The sequence below is a fragment of the Verticillium nonalfalfae genome (assembly GCF_003724135.2).
Source record: "Verticillium nonalfalfae strain VnAa140/NRRL 66861 chromosome Unknown scaffold_36, whole genome shotgun sequence".
Classification (NCBI taxonomy): domain Eukaryota; kingdom Fungi; phylum Ascomycota; class Sordariomycetes; order Glomerellales; family Plectosphaerellaceae; genus Verticillium; species Verticillium nonalfalfae.
In genome coordinates this window covers 186,513-208,355 of record NW_021167261.1, presented here as the reverse complement: position 1 = coordinate 208,355, position 21,843 = coordinate 186,513, and the positions used below count along the sequence as shown (strand labels likewise).

At 54.9% G+C, this 21,843-nt stretch overlaps 5 protein-coding genes across 5 annotated transcripts; 3 read left to right on the top strand and 2 right to left on the bottom strand.

The window, feature by feature from the left end:
• Window positions 1-593: 593 nt before the first annotated feature.
• On the top strand, window positions 594-3,576 carry CPSF3 (Cleavage and polyadenylation specificity factor subunit 3; the record flags this gene model as incomplete). The annotated part of the gene is made up of 5 exons (XM_028639831.1): window positions 594-746; window positions 799-896; window positions 1,203-2,334; window positions 2,396-3,074; window positions 3,125-3,576. The coding sequence occupies 5 exons, from the start codon at window positions 594-596 to the stop codon at window positions 3,574-3,576; spliced, it is 2,514 nt and encodes an 837-aa protein (XP_028495899.1).
• Window positions 3,577-3,845: 269 nt separating this feature from the next.
• Window positions 3,846-6,672, bottom strand: VPH1 (H(+)-transporting V0 sector ATPase subunit a; the record flags this gene model as incomplete). The annotated part of the gene is made up of 5 exons (XM_028639830.1): window positions 3,846-4,018; window positions 4,071-4,259; window positions 4,310-6,343; window positions 6,400-6,478; window positions 6,544-6,672. The coding sequence occupies 5 exons, from the start codon at window positions 6,670-6,672 to the stop codon at window positions 3,846-3,848; spliced, it is 2,604 nt and encodes an 867-aa protein (XP_028495898.1).
• Window positions 6,673-7,610: 938 nt separating this feature from the next.
• GET1 (GET complex subunit get1) lies at window positions 7,611-8,375 on the bottom strand (the record flags this gene model as incomplete). The annotated part of the gene is made up of 3 exons (XM_028639829.1): window positions 7,611-7,978; window positions 8,046-8,232; window positions 8,289-8,375. 3 exons carry the CDS (start codon window positions 8,373-8,375, stop codon window positions 7,611-7,613), a joined length of 642 nt encoding a protein of 213 aa, XP_028495897.1.
• Window positions 8,376-12,895: 4,520 nt separating this feature from the next.
• D7B24_005679 (uncharacterized protein) lies at window positions 12,896-14,713 on the top strand (the record flags this gene model as incomplete). The annotated part of the gene is made up of 3 exons (XM_028639828.1): window positions 12,896-13,105; window positions 13,159-14,254; window positions 14,307-14,713. The coding sequence occupies 3 exons, from the start codon at window positions 12,896-12,898 to the stop codon at window positions 14,711-14,713; spliced, it is 1,713 nt and encodes a 570-aa protein (XP_028495896.1).
• Window positions 14,714-15,882: 1,169 nt separating this feature from the next.
• Window positions 15,883-21,330, top strand: D7B24_005678 (uncharacterized protein; the record flags this gene model as incomplete). Its single annotated transcript, XM_028639827.1, has 1 exon — window positions 15,883-21,330. One exon carries the CDS (start codon window positions 15,883-15,885, stop codon window positions 21,328-21,330), a length of 5,448 nt encoding a protein of 1,815 aa, XP_028495895.1.
• Window positions 21,331-21,843: the final 513 nt, after the last annotated feature.

The window sequence follows — 21,843 nt, the reverse complement described above, 5'->3', positions numbered from 1 at the left end:
GATGGGCTGAAGTCGCAGAGCGCTTCAATAGGCCGTCGAGCCTATGCGGATTGTCGCGACCTCAGTCATGCGCTGCGCTTGATTCGCGTCAAATAGCAGGGCCTTGATGGTCGCGTCGGAAGTAGGACCTGGGTGTCTCGTCGACAAGTTGACGGTAGCGATGGCAAGATAGCCGTTGAGTTGGTGGCGGGCTGCAAGGTAGGTAATCGATCTGTTCTGGCGCGCCGAGGGTATGAAAGAAGGAGCATCACCAGAGACTGATTTCCAACGTCGCGAAGCTTAATCATCACGTGACTGGCAGCCTGATTGCTGCGATGGCCCGTGCTCCTTCCTGCTGGCTGGGCCATCAATGCATCCCCCAAATGATTGTCCACCGACCTGTAAGAGTCAACCTCCCTACCTTGCGAGCATTACTGCGATTGTTCAAGCTACTGAGCTGCAACGCGATCGCGCAGACGGAAACGTCTTCAGGGCGGGTTTACATCGCCAATGTGCTAACCTGACAGTGCCTACCGTTCCCCCGCGCCGAAGACGAAACGACGAGACGCGACGATTACCAGATACTCTACGACTTACTCAATCTATTCGCGACAATGGCGGCGAAACGCAAGGCCGCCGCCATGGCAGCCACCGTCACGGAAGAGCCTGTTGATCCAGCGGATGAACTGATGTTCCTCTGCCTCGGAGGTGGAAACGAGGTCGGCCGATCCTGTCACATTATCCAGTACAAGGGAAAGACGGTCATGGTATGGGAAGCAAGCACCTTCTGAAAGTGACAGTCGCTAACCCCCTCTACAGCTCGATGCCGGTCAACATCCTGCGTACGACGGTCTTGCCGCGCTGCCCTTTTTCGACGATTTCGACCTGAGCACAGTCGATGTGCTCCTCATCAGCCAGTAAGCTACATTTCCCCTTCCTCCGTGCTGGCATGGCGTTACACAGACAAGGTGGTATGCGACGAGTAGAGCTAGGATAGTGGCGGCCTTATCTGGCTTGCCGTTGTGCATCTGTCACTGTCGCCGCCTCTCCGCCATCTTGCGCTACCTCAACGCAGTTCTCAGACTCAATACAAACTTCATTCCCATCCTCGCCCCCTTGTCTTGCCCGCCTTGTCTCTGTCGTGACCATCCAAGCCAACCCCCGCGCTTCGAGCACATGATGTAGACTGTTGCGCCAAGTACAGACACTGACCAGCCCACCAGTTTCCACGTCGATCATGCCGCCTCGCTTCCCTATGTCCTGGCCAAGACCAACTTTAGGGGCAGGGTCTTCATGACCCATCCCACAAAGGCCATTTACAAGTGGCTCATCCAGGACAGCGTTCGGGTCGGAAACACTTCATCCAACCCTTCGACGCAACCTGTCTACACCGAAGCAGATCATATGAACACGTTCCCTCAAATCGAAGCCATCGACTACCACACCACCCACACCATCTCCTCCATTCGCATCACTCCCTACCCCGCAGGGCATGTCCTCGGTGCGGCTATGTTTCTTATCGAGATCGCGGGCCTCAAAATATTCTTCACGGGTGACTACTCTCGAGAACAGGATCGACATCTTGTGTCAGCGGAGGTTCCAAAGGGTGTTAAAATCGATGTTCTCATCACCGAGTCGACGTACGGTATCGCGTCACACGTGCCGAGAGTGGAAAGAGAGCAAGCTCTCATGAAATCAATTACAAGCATCCTCAACCGTGGCGGCCGCGTTCTGATGCCTGTGTTCGCCCTCGGCCGAGCTCAAGAATTACTGCTCATTCTCGACGAGTACTGGGGCAAGCACCCCGACTTCCAGAAGTACCCCATCTACTACGCCAGTAACCTTGCCCGAAAGTGCATGGTCGTTTATCAGACGTACGTGGGAGCCATGAATGACAATATCAAAAGACTCTTCCGCGAAGGAATGGCACAAGCAGAAGCATCAGGTGACGGCAGTGGCAAGGGTGGTCCGTGGGATTTCAACTATATTCGATCGCTGAAAAATCTTGATCGATTCGATGATCTGGGTGGTTGCGTGATGCTGGCCAGCCCGGGTATGCTGCAGAATGGAGTCAGCCGAGAGCTGCTGGAAAGGTGGGCGCCAAATGACAAGAACGGCGTCATTATCACCGGTTACAGTGTTGAGGGTACCATGGCCAAGCAGATCATGCAGGAGCCAGATCAGATCCAAGCCGTGATGAGCAGGACCATGGCCAATGCTCGTCGCGGTCCCGGTGGAGACGGAGAGAAGTTTTTGATTCCCAGGAGGTGCAGTGTGCAGGAATACTCATTTGCCGCACACGTCGACGGGACGGAAAACCGCGAGTTCATTGAGGAGGTTGCTGCTCCAGTTGTAGTAGGTCCCTGTCATCCATTACTTGGTATATCGGTGCAATTTCAGAAGCTGACCAGTTCAGATCCTTGTCCACGGCGAACAGCACAACATGATGCGCCTCAAGTCCAAGCTTTTGTCTCTGAACGCAAACAAATCCATCAAGGCCAAGATCTTCAGTCCCAAAAATTGCGAGGAACTCCGCATTCCATTCAAGCAGGACAAGACAGCCAAGGTCGTCGGCAAGCTAGCCACAATTCAACCGCCTACGAAGAGCACATTAGAGGATGGCCAGAACGCCCCCCTAATCACAGGCGTCCTTGTCCAGAACGACTTCAAGCTGTCTCTGATGGCACCCGAGGACTTGCGTGAATACGCTGGTCTCAATACCACGACCATCACTTGCAAGCAACGCCTCAAGCTCAGCGCCGCCGGCATTGACCTTATTCGGTGGGGCCTTGAGGGTGTGTTCGGCACCGTTGAGGAACTTCCCGAGATGCACAAGAAGAAGCTCAGCGAGACGCATGATGGCGATGATGAAGAAGCAGATGAAAACACAAACGAAGTCCCCAAACAAGAGGAGGCCGATGAAGAAGTGGCGAGCTTAGTAGCCGCATACCTTTTGATGGGCTGCGTAACATTCCGCTACCGTAGCGACGGCGAAGTTGAGCTCGAGTGGGAAGGCAACCTTCTGAACGACAGCATTGCAGACGCTGTATTGACCTGTCTCTACTCGGTGGAGAGCAGCCCCGCTGCCGTAAAGCGTATGTATTAGGTTATCTAACTTCGATGACACCTTGACTGACCATCTCAGGTTCCGGCAACACACACCAGCATGACCACGGACCCACAGGCCATAACCCACACGCTAATCTTTCTCCTGAGGAACGACTCGAGCGCTTCCTCATGATTGTGGAGAACCAATTCGGCGCTGATAATGTTAATCCTGTTGCGGATCCGAAGTTGCCTGTTACTTCAAAGGATGATGCTAAGGGCGAGGACGAGGGCGAGGACGCTGATCCTTCTGCCATGGACACGTCCAATGATGGCGGGGACAAAGATCTTGATGAACGTCGCCGCGCAGAACTTGATCGTCTGCACAAACTGGGTATCCCTGTTCCAGGAATCCATATCAAGGTTGATAAGATGGAGGCTACCGTATGGTTGGAAGATTTAGAGGTTGATTGTGTTCACAAGGCGTTTGCGGATCGTGTGCGCCGCGTATGTGAACGTGCCGCCGAGGTTACGGCGCCGTTGTGGGGTTGATGTTAACATCGAAGGAAAGGGCCAGGTTAATGACGTATACTACAAGCTGTCCACCAAAAGTATTCCCACTTCCAGAAATCGAGTGGGTGTCCGTATTTCGCATCATTTTATTTTTACGACCGCTGCGCGTGGAGAGACCGGCGATTGAGGCAACTGATGAACGTCTCTAATTCATGGTAATTGGTACAATGGTGATAGGGTTACAACACTACGTATGTTTACAACTCTTCCGACACCAGAACTTCGTTCACAACGAAGCATGTAATTCCTTAACCGAGGTACTCTGACAACTCTTCCGACTCTTCCAAAGTAGTGGCAAAGGAAAATGGCTGGAAGGGCCAGCCGGCGAACTCTGCGAATTTGGAGAATGACTCGACCCATGCTAGACGCAGAGAGTGCAACATAGCACTGGTACCTTCCATCATGACCAGGATGGCGATGGCTGACACTCGAGTTAGCGTAAATCTAAAAAAACACAGAGGTGCAATACATACTAAGGACAAACCACAGGTAGAATGCAACGACGATCATAATACCGCCAGTAATACCAGTAGCGCTGGGGGAGGCGAGAATACCGCCAAGAGTCATCGACCACAGCACAACACTGAGCTGCTGATGAGCCAGCGACAGAGCCCAGAGACGGAGGTAGGAAGCCGTGTGGGACACACAGTTGAGACAGAACTCTGCGTGATTGTTAACAAGGGGGCTATATCGCATAGGAAAGGCAGCTTACCGATAGTATGGATAATCTGATGAATCATGACTTCGCTGAACTCAAACTCCTCATGCTCGCCATCGCCGTGGAGGTCCTGTGTGATCATTGCCACGCCCTCGCCAACAGAGTCGGTACTAGGACGCCCGTTCGCTACGTGGCCATTGCTGTCGTCTTCATCGTCGCCATCGAGAGCGCTGACTCTGGAAGTCTCGCCGACAGCCCTGTAGCCGAGACCACGAGCTCTGTTGTGCTCCCTGCGCAGCCAGAAGGGCTTTAGGAATAGCAAAACGGGAACTTGTACGAATGCAAGCAGCAACAGAATGACCTGCACAGTCGCCTGCCCAGGGTAGAGCTGAACATCCAGGGTACCAGGTGAAAGGAACATGTAGATCAACATGTTGAGAAGACCAGGCGGCTGCCTAGGGTTTGAAGGATCGTTCCAGTCGACCGACCACTTGTAGATGATACAAAGGACGAGGTAGCCGAAAATGGACTGGAAGAAGATCATGCCAGGAACAAAGTTGCCCCAGATATCAACAGGCTTTCTGAAGTGCCTGGCGTTTACGTAGGAAAAGATCAGTGAGTAGGTCATGTGTGCCCAGCCAAGAATGATGCTCATCTTCATCTTGTAACTGTTCGAGAAGAGGAGGTCATTCTCTGTACCGTGCCACATCCAGTCCAAGCCGAACGGGTAACGGTAACCGGAATCGTTGAGTGCGGCGGTAAGTGTCTGTCCGTCCACGTACTTGTCGGGCACCCGCCAGTGCCAGGCGCTGTCAAACAGCGTAAGGGACTTCGAGAAGATATCGTTGTAAACAAGACCGGTGAAAAGCGAGAAGAGCGCCATGATCAGAGCAATGTAGCGTCCGTAGTAGAGCATCGCGAAAAGTTCGAACGAAACCTTTTTCAGGGGCTTCTCCCAATAGATCATGGCCAGGGCAGCTGAAAGCATGATAATGGCGTGGCCCAGATCACCGAACATGACGGCGAACAAGAAAGGGAAGGTGACCACAACCGGAAGTGCTGGGTTGACTTCCTGGTAGGTAGCAGTACCGTAAGCATTGACAATAGTTTGGAATGCCTCGGTGAATTTGTTGGTCTTGAGGTAGGTGGGAGGAGTCTTGTTGGTCCTGATTTCGTTGATGATCGAAGGAACGGAGAGACCAGCCCGGTTTGTTACCTCCTGCAACGTCGCACGGATGCGACTAACCTCGTTGGTGGGAGCCCAACCCTCAGCAATCAAAGTGCGGCGGGCCTTGTCATATGAGAAGTTGTTCAGTGTGTTGTAAACAGCTTTCTCTTTTGTAACAAGCACCATCCAGGCTGACAGCGATTGCGATATTTGAGTGAGTTCCGCGCTGAGGGTCTGCTGTGTGTTGCGGAGGACGTTCTGAACATCATTGAGGCGAGCGTTGACCTCGTGCATCTGGTCACGGCGAAGATCGCTGTTCTCGTCGACATTGTAAGTCTCCGCACCCAAAGACTCGGAAATCTTGCGGATTTTGGCAAGAATCTCCTTGCCATGGGCAAAAATGACGAAGACGTTCTTGTGCACAGTTTCGTTGGTCGAAGGATCCACTAGGGGTTCCTCGATCTCCGACTGGTTCATGTACAGATTTCCGCGAAGGGTGCGCCACAGGATGCGCTCAAAAGAGGCGACCCTATCGCGAGCAATAACACCGGCCACAAAGCCAATGTTCATGCCTGAGAAAGACCGTTCGACCTCGGGGGCGGAGTTGTGGTGCTCGACGTCCTGAAGGAGAGGTGCATCATCTTCCTCTGTCGACGCGCGAATCTCGTCTACATTACCGTGAGCGCGATCGAAGAAGCCCCCAGCTTCGCGAAGTACCCAGCGCCATTCTGTCAGCTCGACCTCACGCTTCTTCAGCGTCTCGTAGCTGTCGTTCAACTGAAAAACGCGTTGTTCAAGGCTTTGGCTCCGCTCGGCAAGTTCATCAATCTCGGATGTCGAAGGATTCGCCAGCCTTTCATTATCGAGATCGAGTTTCCGCAGTGGAATGCCTGCCTTTTCCATTTGCGCGTAGAAGTATCCTGGAGCGCGGTTAGCTCCCAAAATGCACATGAACAGTAGGCGGACGATAACGTACGCAATTGGCGCTCGACGTTATCTAGTCGTCGAATCTCCTGCGTGAAGGTTCGCTGGAAAGCATTGACTTCGCCGTTAAGCTGCGATAAAGCTTTGTTAGCCGGTGGACTATGAACAGGTTTTGAGGGAGGGGGGAAGCGCGTACATCGCGGAATTGGAGGAGGCCAAGCTCTCCGAGAGCTGTCACGACGTCTCTGCCGATTTCGTTGGATATGTACAGCTGCACCATACTCATGTCCGCCGAGCGGAACATGGTATCCTGCGCTGGAGCCATTTTGATGGTTGCGAAAGCTCCAGAACTGAGAGGGGGTATGTGGTGGGAAGATTGCTGAGGCGTGTCGACGTCAAGATCCCAGGCAAGCTTCCAAGTTACTCTCGGAATGTCGTTGCCTCCAGGGATAAAAGCGGGTCCATCTCTCGGAGGGACAGATGTTCCGACCGAGCCTGGTCGCAGACCAGGGCGCAGCCTCCTCAGCGAATGAAGGACCCACTCAGATCCGAGTATTTTTTGCTCTGAAGGAAAGCTCGCTCGAAATCCTTTTCTGACTTCAATAACAACTGCGAACCATTTCTCCTCTCACGACACACGGACCCGAACACACCATTGGGAAGCTTGAGGATAGCATTATTCTGCCGATCTGGCAGCTGACTGCTCTCCCGGCACTTGTGTAGCACATCATCACAGCTCTTTCATGAGCATTTCCGGCGCTGTCTTCCTCCCTGAGCAACTGTCCACGAGATTAGGTATACCAAGTGGCAGCCTGATTCGGACATCTTTAGTTGCTTCTCCAATGGGCTCGCAAATTTCAGTGACACGACGGCGCTTTCGAAGCCTCAATGCTCGCCTTTCAAGGCTACATGAGCAACTGAGGTCAATATGACGCCAAGAGTAAAACCATACGCCCTGCCAAGGGTGATCTCCGACGTGTTACAAAGCTCCAGCTACGGCCATGAAGAACTTTGCGTCAAATCCACGAGTCACATTCCAAATATAGAAATCTCGGTACGAGAATCAGTAGCTTGCCCACAGGGCACGTAGTCATCCTTAATGGGTCATCTACACATCGTGACCTCCCTATTCCGCAGCTAGTTTTATGTGACAGGAAAGGTTTCACGTGAACGGTTGCCCCGAGAACATGAGCGATGTATCACGACGACATTAAACGAACGCATGACTTGGAAGACATGTTGTATTATTCGTGAGGCGACCTTTCACAGCTCCTTCTTTTCACCAGAGCCGTCATCACCAGCAGTCGCTGGGACAGGAACCCGGGCAGGCTGTGCCTTGGCCTGGCTTTTCGTAAAGACGAGCCCTACGAGGGATGTAATCATCTCGCTGGTCAAGGCAAGCATGCCTGTGCATGCCAGCTGCCACGAGACGATGCTCACGCTGCCGATCGGGGCCTTGGGGAAGGACAGAAGCCACTCAGCGTAGTACGGGAACCAGCCGTATGGCAGCCAGAACATAGGCTGCTTGCCATACCAGAATGGTAAGGCGTATTGGGGTACTCGCGTGACAAGCATGCGAATGCCAGTAAGATAACTGTCAAACTTGGATCGCGAGGCCTCCTGTGCCTTTTCTGTAATTAAACGAGTCAGCACACGTGCTTCGATTATTTCTCAGTCTTCCATTTGTTCCTGACGTACTGCTGCCTTCCAGTTGCTCGAGCATCTTATCATGGTTTCGCCTGAGCTTTGCCCACTTCGCAAACTGATCCTGACTGCTGGTGCCGTTCATTTCTTTGCGAATCTTCATATAGTCGGTCTGCAGTTGTCTATGCTTCGTCGCCGCTCTGGAGCTTTCGAGGGGCAGGTAGCTAAGAAGAGTCCATAGCTGTGGTGCGAGTTAGGCTGATGCAGCAACTTTTAAGGTTGGTGATGGTAACCTACCAGGTTGTTGATCGTCGCTGCGCCAATGCTGTCGATGACACGAACCGACAGCTCAACGGCGAATATTATGAGCATTAGAGAAGGCATAACGGGCAGTCTAAGCTCGGTTTGGCGGAGCGTCGTGATGTCGGGCTATTCGTGCATGTCGTAACAGTTGGGTTCTGTGGGTTGGGTCAGGAGCTGTCAGTCAGATGCCACAATGCTGAAAATCGTGTGCTATGTCATCGCCCCGCGAATTGCATGCGCCACTTCTGCCGGGCGGTCAGATACCCTGTAGCTGGAGTGGGTAGCCGATAGGACCTTGGCCAGAATGCACCCCCACCATACTCACAGCAGTATACATATCATTCCGACAATGGGCCATCACATCGTGGTATGCATGCGTCAAGATCCGATATGCCTTTTCTGAAATGTCTCGCGCTTTGGAAAAGGAGGTTGTTGCATTTTTGAGGTCCGGCGACCACACGGCGGTGTACGAGGACATCTCACGAGCTCTTGCTCCACCAGGTGACCCTACTCATGACCCGGCGGACTTGCTCGAAATCGAGATTCTAGGACGAAGTCACCCTACGCCGCCTGGTCAAAATCTGCTTCGAGACAAGAACGCCATCGGGATACCAAAATTACGTCTTGTACAAGCCTTTCTTGTAGCTCATCAAATCGCCAGAGCCCACACAAAGACAACCGAACGAGTGGAAGATGACATCCTTTCAGCCACGGCGGTGATGCTTCTGATGGATGCAGAGAACCTCACTGCTGCAAATACAAGGAAACGCATCCTGTTGTCTCGTTTCAAAAGGTGGGAGAACAGTAAAATCTCCGGTCTCCAACACCGAGACTGTCGGATATTACTCTGTCACGAAGGCTGGTTCGTCGACAGTCTTTTGACGAGCCGTCTCCATCGCCATACCAAATCACCAACGCTATGGAGTCATCGCCGATGGTTGGTCGAGCAACATCGGAACTTCGGTCATACGGTCGATACCCGAGCCGGCTTCAACATAGTCAAGACCGCGGGCGAGAGGCATCCCCGGAACTATTATGCATGGTGTCACGCGCGGTGGCTCCTCAAGATATCCAGACATGTTTTGAGCAAGGAAGATATGCTATCCCTGGAGAACGGTATCGAAATTTGGAGCCTCGCTCATCACAATGACATATCTGGCTGGTCAATGCTCGCTCACATCCAAGAAATGAGAGGCGACAACGTTGCGAGACTCAATATCTTTCGAAACCTGCTCGATACAGCTGAGAGCTATCGGTGGACGAATGAGTCGGTGTGGTGGTACCTGCGCACTACAGCTGCGACATTGGATCTCCAGACTGAGGATCTGGACTACTTTAAAACGACACATCAGAAGCTTTTGAATGAACTTCACAACAATGGAGATCACGCTTCGACCAGCCACCGCGTGTTAGAGACCGCTTGGCAGTGGTACAACCAAAATCGAGGCAAAGCGAGCAGCGGGACTATTGGTGGCTGAAACTCGTGCTCTTCAACGCAGATTGCGAACGACGCTCACCGCTGGCGCAACAGATCAGTGCTCGTCGTCGCCCCAGCTTGGTACCCCATTTTACCGAGCTCAGTACTGAGGTTCCTTTGGCCGGATCCAGAAGGTCGGATTCGATTGCCTTGAGAAATAACGAGTTTGGACAATCATAGAGGCTAGACGAAGCAGTAGAGAGGCTCTGCGCACGAAGGCAGAGCTCATTTGGGAATATCAAGTTCCAAGCCAGTCTGATTGGCGCATTCCGCCCAACGAAGGTGTTCCTTGGCTGAAGTCATAATTTGGCAGATGTGACGGACGTGAGGCTGAAACTCTGGTATTATTGCTGGGCTGCCTGTAGCCAGGGTTGTTTCCACGCCACTGACGGTTCGAGAGCTAACGGCCATCATCTCAATCTCCCAGAGACCCGCCCAGGCCGCACGGCCGGCGGATGCTATCTTATTAGTGGTCATGGGGATAGAGGGAGACACAGTCCAAGGAGATCGGGATCTGCGAATGGTGGAATGCGGGTTGTGGCCAGCCAGCGGTGGAGAAGTCCTGTTTTCCATGGTTAAGTGAATGGGCAAACGGATTGCTGCTTGAGCAGGCCCTTAATAGAGGGCATGACAGCTCTTGCATTTTCTGTGATGATGGGCTCGCGGCACCACGGGGAAACAGGGTTGGAGCTACAGTATTAGCGCGCCGCTGCTGATGTCTCACCCAGGCTGGCATTGCTGGAATGTTGGCCACGAGTACAGGAGTAAATCAGGGGCAGTAAAATGCGACTCTCTACAGTCAGCCATGCGCTTCGCGGGCAAGCGTGGGAGCCTGTTGATAGCGCCAGGGCCAAAAACCTTCGTAGGCCTTAGCACGGCTCGCACGGCAGCGAGAGATGAGAGTTGCTTCATCCCGACTGGAAGATATTGATGGCATGGCATCGACGCGGCTCAACAGGGAGAGAAATTGTTACACCAAGAAACCCAATGCTCCTTGAGCGAAGGGCAATCTGATGCAAAGGACTGGTCCGCGACCACTGGGAGCATATTCATATTCATAATTGATCCAGCCAAGGTGCAAAGGTACGATGGCAAGAACTTCTGAGGCTTGCTTGCGCCTGCCTCTATCGACTGCAAGACATGGTCTGTTCACAGGTCATCACATCCGTGCCACCTTTGGGTGATTTACACATGGAGGTCCCTACGCGAGAAGTAGAGAGATGATCGGTTTGCTGATTATGATGAACGGTCCATCGCCCGGTTTGGCAAGATTGTCGAGGACTGGTCCTAAGGGACAAGTCCGAGAAGGGCCGGTTGCATTGAGCACCTGGTTGGTTCAACTGGCCACCCAACCCCTTGCGTATTAGCGCTGATAGTGCAGTGCAGTGCCTGACGCCGTTCTCCTTTTAGTGATGAACAGCGGAGGCGCCATTTCTCGTATCTGACCAGGTTCTCAGTTGTCTTGTTCAGGGCTCGTGGGTGGCGGTGGGCTTCGCTCAAAAGCTCAAGCCACCACGCCGTGTCACTCAAGCCGGTCTCAAGTCTAAGACTGAGCTTCCTTTGCTTTGCTCTTCATCAGCAGGCCAGCTTGAAAGGTTGAGCAACAGCCTGTCTTGTAGCTCCCGTCTCTTCTCTGGCGTCTCTGTCCAGATTTCTGCTCATTCGACAGGGAGCTGGGGTTGGCAGAAGAGCAGGCCGTCCGAATCGGGACTCGCGCAGGTACACGACACGACTTTAATCCCCAACAGGGGCTGCCCCATCTGACCACCAGAATCAAAGCATCAGACGACGGCAGGGCCATAGGGATCCAAGACCCCGCGATGTACCGACCTTGTCTGCCCAGATCAACGCGCCGCACGGCTGCAGCCAATCCGACGGTGGTTGGACGAGAGACGCCCGACTCTGCTCCTCCGCTCCAGGGCACCCCTGACCGAATCGCACAGTCGCCCGCTCGACCCGTCGTTGCCCCAGGGCCAAGTCCAACTCCCCAAGCTCTCTAGCTCTTTGAGGGCTCCAGATGGTCCAGAAGTGTGTCCCCTTTCCTCGTCGATCCTCTGAGGATGGCCACTCTAGGTTCAAGTGTGGGGGGTGTCCCTGGCGCGAAAATTGGCGCGTGAGGTACATGCGAGCATGGTGTCCCCGCCCAAGGTGCCAGAGATGCGCGCATTGGAGCCAATCCGCCCCGGCTCCTTCCTTCCCTTTTGCACCGTGGAGCCGACCTCTCGTCTCTCGTCTCGCGCCTCTCGCCTCCCGCTTTGTCTGCCTGCCTTCCCCTTCACCACCGGCCTCCCCTCCGACCTCCTCCTCCTCCCTTCTCCCCCACCCCACGAGGATCCAACCTCCTCGTTCCTTTGGTCACTTACTTCGGCCTCAACTTCCGGTCCTCGACCTGTCTTTTTCATCCATCTCTTTGCTGGGCTGTGGGTGTCTCGTCCTTAGACTGTCGAACATAAGCATTCGGGTTCTCTTCTCCGTCGTGTTTGCATACCAGTACTCTGCATCTCCGTCTCCAGCCTGCCTCGCCGCTCGCCTCGCTTCGGGTCCCGCCATTTGTGTCTCGAACCCATTCGAGCCTCGTTGCTGGTGGCGTCCCTTGTCTCAGCCCGCAATTGGAACCTGTGTCCGCCATCGTTACAGCCATACGAGAAGAGCATTTCAACCGCTTATTGGATCCTGCGTCGCACATTTACGCACTCGACATTTCGCTGCATTCCACCTTGTATATCGGATCGCTGGTGCACCTCACTCATCCCGCCCGTGTTTACACTCTTGTCGTCTCTTTTTCTTCGATCTCTGTCCCTGTACAGTGCCTCGACATTTCTCTACCTCTGCATTTCGGGTGCCCGAGCTCTCCTTTCGAAGGCTCCAGTTCAATGCTTCCACTATCGTAATATCTAATTACCGTCGACAAAACTTCCGACCCTGAGTCTGGCACTCTCGACCGCCTCTCTACGTTTTCTCAAGACGCCGACCAAACCCGAGCAGGTTGATTGCCCCGCCAGCTGGGCAAACAGATCATTTTCCGCGTTTCCTATCTTAGCATAACCGACCACAGTTCCAACCAGGTTCCTTCAGCTTCAATTGCAGGAATCCGCAACTCCATTCGCCCGGCACCTTGCTCGTCATGCGTTCCGCCCTGGTCCTGCTCCATCTGTCGCTATGGATCACGGTGTCGCATGCCTTCTTCCCTTGGTTTCCGAACTACCGCTGCGATGAAGGCGATGATTGCAAGGCAGAAAAGAGGGCACAACTAGATGGTACGGCCCAAGATGTCGTCAATGCCATTCGGGTCTCTGGGGCTCTCAAGCCTTCGACCTTTCCCATCGGTCAACGGGTATGTGTGATCCACCCACTGAGTTATCTTGAAGTATTGCTAACGCCCTGCAGCGAGGTTTTGAGTCCGAACCAGTAGCCAGGATTGTTTCCAGGCTGCTTCGCAAGTACTCCAGGTACCAGCCTACGCCTCTGGCGGACGAGTCGACCGCATTGGCCAAGAGGCAAAATGTGTATCGCGTCATCGAGCCGGAAAAGACTGATCAGAAATACGGTGCCGGTATCTGGCAGGATGGCTCAGACTTCTCCTACTTCGTTCAGGCCAAGCTTGGATCAGAAGGCAAGGAGCTGTACATGCTCGTCGATACCGGTGCGGGTACGTCTTGGGTTATGGGCTCTGACTGTGCTTCGCCGGCCTGCGGTCTCCACAACTCGTTTGGTCCTGACGATTCGAAGACATTCGAGCGCGTCGACGAGCACTATTCAGTCAAATACGGATCAGGTTCCGTCAAGGGCTCCAAGGTCACGGATACGATCAACGTTGCGGGCATGAACCTGAAGTTCAAGTTTGGCGTTGCCAACGAGACATCCGATGATTTCAACCACTTTCCCTTCGACGGTATCCTCGGCCTGTCTCTCTCTGGTGGCGAATCAGATAACTTTATGAACATCGTTGCAGATTCCAAGACGCTCGACAAGAACGTCTTTTGCGTCTTCATCAACAGGGCAGCCGATGGGCCCAACACCGGAGAGCTAAGCTTCGGCGCTTGCAACAACGACAAGTATACCGGCGACTTCACGTACACTGATGTGGGCTCCAGCAATGGGGACTGGGCCGTTCCCATGGACGGTCTCACGTATGACGGCAAGAAGGCCGGTGTCAAGGGCAAGCTCGCCTATATTGACACAGGCACTTCGTATGTATTTGGACCCGAAAGCGACGTTAAGGCTTTCCACGAGAACATTCCCGGGTCATCCTCTTCCGATGGCACCACCTGGACCGTTCCCTGCGACAGCAACGAAGAGGTGACATACATCTTCTCCGGTGTCAGCTACACGATCTCTGCCAAGGACTGGAGGTCCAAGCCCAAGGACGGCGTCTGCACAAGCAACATTTATGGTCATGAGGTCGTTCCGAACTCCTGGCTCCTCGGTGATCTCTTCTTGAAGAATGTGTATGCCGTGTTTGACGCCGATGAAAAGCGAATCGGTGGGTTTTTCTAATTTCGCCTCTTGGGAACACACTTGACTAATTTCCGTAGGCTTTGCCAACAGGGCTCCTGTTCCCGGTGCCGAGAGTGAAGACAGCAATGCCGACGAGACGACCAAGCAGGCTTCGCCCACGGCGAAGACGACGACTTCGGCGCAGGCCTCGACGGCGAACCCTAGTCCTCGTCCGACGTTGAGCGAGCAACAGGGTCAAGGTAGCCCAAGCGCCGAACCTGCCGTGCCGGACAGCCAACCGACAACTGCTTCCACCGGCGTCACCCAACCTGAGCCGTCCATCCCAACGGGCCAGTCGTCGGAGGGCCAGGACGACCAGCAAACGACGGGCACGAGCGGGGCCGACGCGGCCCAGACGAATGAGCCGTCATCCGGTGCACAGCTACGCTCGCACGGCGTAGTTTCAGCGGTGTTTGCCATGGCTGCTATGGCGGCGATCTATTAGTGGTGATGTATGATCATCTAGATGAGCTTGACTGGAATCCATGAGACGATAAGTCTTGCGGTTCATTGTCATCAGAACATAGCTGGCTTTCAGCAACGGACGCAAGGATCTGGACGTATATGATACCCTAGCGGAGGAAAGATGATTATGCTGATGAGAGCATCAGCGCCAGGTGGCAGAACTGGCAAGCCCAGGATGGGCCCTTTTTGCATTTCTTGCCTGTACTACCTTGTAATTGAGCACAAAAGCGTTGTTTTCACCATACCCTTATGTTCCGATCGTTAAGATGCATGATACATGGCGTGATGGCAGGGCAGCCTCCGAATTGCGACAGACCTGGCACTGACAGCCTGCGAAGTCGCCGCTACGTCTAAAGAGGGAATCCGTGCCGTCCGACCAGGTCCCGAGAACGAAGTTCGTACTTGGTGTGACGAGACGGGCCGCCGGGTGTCCCCTCGGGCTGGCCGGGAAGAACCCAGCGGGCAGTGTCTCCCACCGAGATGAGTAGCACTGCGATACAGTAGTAACCCGTTTGTTGAATGTGTGTGCATCTCTATTTCTCCAGTACCAACCCAAGCAACCTTGATGGGGCCGTCGGGCGATGACCCTTATCGTCCAAGGGCCCGCCGGCGCCGCCTCGCGCAACAGGTCTGTACGGTTCGGCAATCTGACACCCTCAATGACACCCTCAATGAACCCCTTCAAGGACCCCCTCCCTCCTCTTTCCCACCCCCGCGAACCCCCTCGAGCTTCCTTCATCCCCACCAAGCGGTCCCTGCAGGAAGCGTCGGTCACTACACTAAATACCTATAACCAAACTGCGAGTACGTCGATGATGGGAGACTTCTTCTTTCGGCAATGCATCCCGCACTCTCTAATTGGTTCAGACTGAATGGCCAACGCTCATTGACTCGATAAAGCCAACCGGGTCAACGAAACCCCCGCCGGCCTGTGGTATCTGGCACGCTGGTCGCCCGCAGGCTCGGCCGAGACTTGCCTTGGGTGTGGACGGCGGCGGACGCCCTGGGCGAGTTATATAGGTTTCTAGAGTTCGCCTCAGAGGAACTTGGTCTGTAGAAACGGCACGGCACTTGTTGAGAATCATCATGGTTGATATGTCTGGTATGGTCTCCATCTTCCCTTTTCTGACCATTTGATCCGAGAGACTGATGATGGTGATAGTCGCCGAACCCTTTCCCCTTACCATCCCAGAATGGACGACTGCGCAAAGAGGAGGTGGCGGCCTCGAACGGTTATTAGCCCTTCGCGCCTCAGAGGAGAGCCGTAGCTCCAATGCTTGGATCTCGCTCGCAACGCCCGCTCAGATCGAAACGCAATGGCGCCATCTCGAGGCCTTTAGTACCACTGCTGGCCCGGCCTCGCTCCCCCTCTTCGGCGTTCCTTTTGCTGCTAAAGACAACATTGATGTTGCCGGCTTCCCTACCACCGCCGCCTGTCCCAGTTTTGCCAAGGGGCCCCTCGAGCAAGATTCGACCGTTGTTGCCAACCTCAAGGCCGCCGGTGCCATTGTTCTTGGTAAGACGAATCTTGACCAGTTTGCCACAGGTCTTGTCGGCACAAGGTCACCGTACGGAGCTGTGAGGAACTCTTTCGATTCTGAGCGTGTCAGTGGCGGCTCTAGTTCTGGCAGCGCCGTTGTCGTCGCCAGGGGCATCGTTCCCTTCAGTCTTGGCACCGACACGGCCGGCAGCGGTCGTGTCCCCGCAGGTCTCAACAATCTCATAGGTTTGAAGCCTACAAGGGGTGCCATCAGCACAGCAGGCGTTGTACCGGCGTGTCGCAGCCTCGATTGCGTCTCAATTTTTGCCCTGACGACCGAAGATGCTGAAACGGCCCTGGCTGCGGCCGAGGGCTACGACCTCGCCGACTCGTTCTCCCGCAAGCGACCAGAGATCTCCGCCGCCAGCGGCCGCCGTATGGCCATTTGCAGCGATCCGCAGTGGTATGGCCAGGAGGAACAAGAGGCTGCCTACATCAGGGCGATCGCCAAGGCCGAGAGCCTCGGGTGGACTCTTGTGCCGCGCGACTTCTCGCAGCTGTTTGAGCTTGCGAACCTACTATATGAGGGTCCCTGGGTCGGTGAGCGGTACGCTGCGATCAAAGACTTCATTGAGGCGCATGAGGAGGATATGGACCCCACGGTACGGACCATTGTCCTGAAGGCTCGCGGGTTCAATGCGGCCGACCTTTTCGCGGCCGAGTATCGTCGTCAGGACCTCACGAGGGATATTGAAAGGGCGTTTGGCGAGTTTGACGCTATACTCGTGCCTACGGCGCCGACGTTTCCTACGATCGAGGACCTGGAGAGAGAACCAATCAAAGAAAACGCCATCCTAGGAACATATACCAACTTCGTCAATTTTCTCGACTGGTCAGCGCTATCAGTACCCGCCGGCTTCAGAGCGGACGGGCTGCCATTTGGCATCACGCTCATCTCGACCATGTGGCAGGAGCCGAAGCTGATGGCCTTGGCAAGAGAGTGGCTTTCCACGGCGCCGAGGCCGCTGGGAGCTACCAAGGCAGAGATTCTGGAGCCAGTCAAAGATGTCATCAATGAGACCACCATTGCCGTCGTCGTCGTTGGCGCTCATCTCACAGGGTTTCCCCTGAACAAAGACCTCACCTGCCGGGGCGCCGTATTCGACAGAGCCACCAAGACGTCCTCCAATTATCAGCTCTTTTCTCTCGATACAGGCAGCCCCATCAAGAAACCTGGGTTGAAACGCGTCCGTGAGGGTGGGAGCTCCATCGAAGTCGAGGTGTGGAATCTGCCACGGTCCGAGCTGGCGTCATTTGTCAAGACCATCGCGACGCCTCTTGGCATTGGTTCCGTCGAGCTCGAGGACGGTAATTGGGCACATAGCTTTATTTGTGAGCCGTATGGCCTCGAGGGCGCCACCGACATCACCTCTTTCGGAGGCTGGCGTGGTTTCATGGCGTCGCAAAAGCCACAGACAGCTGGATCGAAAAGGCTCGCCCGTGAGATCAAGACGGTGCTCATCGCCAACCGTGGCGAGATAGCTGTCCGCATTATCAAGACGCTGCGCAAGCTGGGTATCAAAGCCGTAACCATACATTCCAACGCCGATGCCAAAGCCCACCACGTCCGTGATGCCGACTTGTCCCTGGCTCTCGAGGGAAACAGCGTCTCGGAGACCTATCTCGATGGGCAGCAGATCCTCATACTCGCGAAAGAGTCTGGCGCAGAGGCCATCATTCCAGGCTACGGCTTCCTCGCTGAGAATGCTGACTTTGCCTCACAAGTCGAGGCTGCGGGCCTCGTCTGGATCGGTCCTACGCCCGACCAGATGCGCAAGCTAGGTCTGAAGCACCTTGCGCGCGAGGTCGCCATCTCGGCTGGCGTTCCTGTCGTTCCTGGAAGCAAATCTCTTCTCGAGAGCGTCGACCAGGCCCTCGCCGAAGCTGAGCGCATCAAATACCCCGTAATGCTCAAGAGCACGGCCGGCGGTGGCGGCATCGGGCTCAGTCGGTGCGATGACGCAAAGAGTCTGACTGAGGCGTATCACAGCGTGCAAAGACTCGCCGAGGCGAATTTTGGCGACGCTGGCATGTTTGTTGAGCATTTCATCGAGAATGCCAGGCATATAGAGGTTCAGATGCTTGGCGACGGTGAGGGAAACGTCACGACCGCCGGCGAGAGGGATTGCTCGCTGCAGCGAAGGAATCAAAAGGTCGTTGAGGAAAGCCCCGCCGTCTTCGTGCCGCCGGCTGTCCGGGATCGGATGAGAGAAGCGGCCAAGCGCCTCGCTGCGGCGGTGAAGTACCGCAACGTCGGAACCATTGAATATATTTACGATGTTGACACGGAAGAGTTTTACTTCCTTGAGGTCAATACTCGACTGCAAGTTGAGCACCCCGTGACCGAGTCGGTCACCGGATTGGACCTCGTCGAAGCCATGGTCAAGATTGCTTCTGGAAACAGCCATGATCTTTTTCTCAATCGCGAGCAAGGATTTGTTGTCAATGGAAACTCTATCGAGGTGCGCGTCTACGCCGAGAGCCCCCTGCAGGATTTCCGTCCCTCTCCTGGACGCCTTGTCGATGTAGTCCTTCCGAAGAATGTGCGCGTCGACACATGGGTCGAGGCTGGCATGGACGTTTCCTCTTCATACGACCCCATGATTGCCAAGATCATCGTCGTAGCTGATGATCGAGCATCGGCGCTCGAGAAAATGGCACTCGCGCTGGCTGAGACGACCATTACAGGCGTTGAGACGAACCTCGGATACCTCCGCCAAATCATCGGATCTGATCTTTTCCGATCGGGAGGCTTCACCACTTCGTCTTTGAATAGCTTCAAGGTCGAGGCTTCAGTTATTGAGGTTGTTGAAGCAGGCTCGCAGACGGCCGTCCAGGATTTCCCAGGCCGCAAGAAGTTCTGGCATATTGGCGTACCCCCCTCCGGCCCCTTTGACGATTACTCTTTCAGGCTGGCCAACCGCATCGTGGGCAACGATAGTCGCGCCGCGGGCCTGGAAATGACTGTTCAGGGACCATCGCTCCTCTTTCATTCCGATGCAATCGTTGCCATAACTGGTGCCGAGGTCGAGGTGAAGATTGATAGGGAAGTTGCAAAGACGAATATCGCTCTTTCCGTCCGCCGCGGCCAGACGTTGGCTTTCGGCAAAGCGATCAACGGATACCGTATGTACCTAGCCATCCGAGGCGGCGTTGATGTACCCGAAGTCTTTGGAAGCCGATCCACCTTTGCCTTGGGCCAACTTGGTGGGCACAATGGCCGCAACCTCCGCTCGGGCGATCTTCTTCCTCTTGGTCAAGCTACGGCGATTGATGCAATGGTCTCGGTGGTTCCAGCCCCTCAGCCCCCTATTCCTGTTCAACCCGATGCCGTCTGGAAGGTGGCAGTCGTCCCTGGCCCTCATGGTGCCCCTGATTTCTTCACTGCTGAGGGACTCGACACCCTCTTCGAGGAGGAATGGTCTGTCCACTATAATAGCAACCGATTCGGCATCCGCCTGACGGGTCCCAAGCCTCAGTGGGCGCGACGCACAGGCGGCGGCGCTGGTCTTCACCCTTCGAACATACATGACACGCCGTACTCGGTGGGCAGTGTCAGCTTCACTGGTGACGAAGCAGTCATCCTGACGTGCGACGGTCCCAGCCTCGGAGGATTCGTCGTCTTCTGCGTTGTTGCTTCTTCAGAGATGTGGAAGCTCGGCCAAATGCGACCAGGTGACCGCGTCAAATTCCAGGCAATCAGCGCCGAAGAAGCTCTCACACGAGATGCCGCCCTTGAGCAGGCGATTACTGAGCTCGCGTCCGTCCCACAGTATGATATTCCTGCTCTCAATGGCCACGGCGCTCCTCACCAGAACCTGAAGCCTCTGCTCGGCGACATTGGAAGCGGTGGCCGTCAGGTCCTGTGCCGGCAGGCAGGTGATAGAGCGATGCTGCTCGAGTTTGGCGAAGATGACTTCTCGCTTCGCACAAGTTTCCTCATTTACTCTTTCATTGATCGACACAAACAACAGTCCATTCCTGGCGTGGAAGAACTCACGCCCGGTGTTCGCACCCTCCACGTCCAGTACGCAGCAGGCATCTCGCCCCAGACGATGCTCGTCGCGCTTCGCATCCATGAGAACGCGTCTACCCCGTCTTCTCTTCCATCACGATCGTTCCGCCTTCCCCTCGTCTTTGACGACTCGGTGTCCCAGGCCGCCATCGCTCGCTACGCTGCCACCATCCGCGACAAGGCTCCTTGGCTGCCAAGCAATGTCGATTTTCTGCAGCAGCTAAACGCCCTGCCCTCGCGCGACGCCGTCTCTGACATTCTTATTGAAGCCTCCTTTCTCGTTCTTGGCCTCGGCGACGTCTTCCTTGGCTCCCCATGTACAGTGCCTCTTGACCCGCGCCACCGCCTCACAGGCACAAAATACAACCCTTCGCGCTCTTTCACGCCGTGCGGCGCCGTAGGCTTCGGCGGCAACTACATGTGCATATACGGCATGGATTCACCGGGCGGATACCAGCTCGTCGGTCGCACCATCCCCATCTGGGACGAGGTTCTCGCCACGAGCACGAGGAGCAACGGCAGCGCCGCCAAGAAGCCCTGGATGTTCCGCCTGTTCGACCGCATCTCCTTCTACCACATTTCCGAGGCAGAACTCGACGCCGCCGTACGCGAGGGCAGAACCAGCACGCTCGTGCATGTCGAACCGGGCACCATTGAGCTCGAGACGTATGAGGCGTGGCTTGCATCGAACAAGACGGAGCTCGACGCCGTCGTGGCTGCCCGCGAGGCCGCTTTCCACAACGCGCCCTTCCTCGAGGAACTGCTGCGCCCATACGAGGCCCCCGAGGGGGAGAAACGCGCACTCGGAGGAGAGGACGTGGACGGCGAGCGCGTGCGTGCGCAGATGCCGGGCAAGTGTTGGCGGTGCGTCGTCAAGGAGGGGGACGAGGTCGAGGTTGGGGATGCGCTTGTCTGGATCGAGTCCAACAAGATGGAGATCAAGATCTCCAGTCCGGTAAAGGGAAGGGTCACGCGGGTGTTGGTGGAGGAGGGCGAGATTGTCGGGCCGCACGATGATTTACTCGTCATCTCGGCTGTCTGAGCGTGCGTGTTTTGTGGTACGTCATTTCGAGCGCGACAGCGCTTCAAGATTGGATTTGCCTTTGGCGATAGTGATGATGAACGACTTGAGACTCAGCTATGAACTAGACTTCACTTGGCTCTTGACGATTCAGTAGTGGTGACTTGGTACATTACTATGAAGGTGCTATGCATATACACCAGATCAGAGGGGCCAGATGTTGCATTTGGAGACTGAACAGCATTGCTGTGATGGCCTTGATACATCCATCCGGCATGACAGGCAATGGTAGTTTGATGTTGTATCATATTCAACTAGAACGCTTGTAAGTGACTATACTTTTCACATCTCGTGACCTTCCCAAATGCAGGTAATTAACAGACAAGACACGCAATCCGACACCCTCGCTCCCAAAGCATCTCATAAAAGCACATGCAAAATTTTACAGATTTCAGTCGCCGTAGTGAGATTGTTCACTGCCTCGACCATGAATGGCGGCTCCTTCGAGTACGGTTGTCATACACTCACATATGC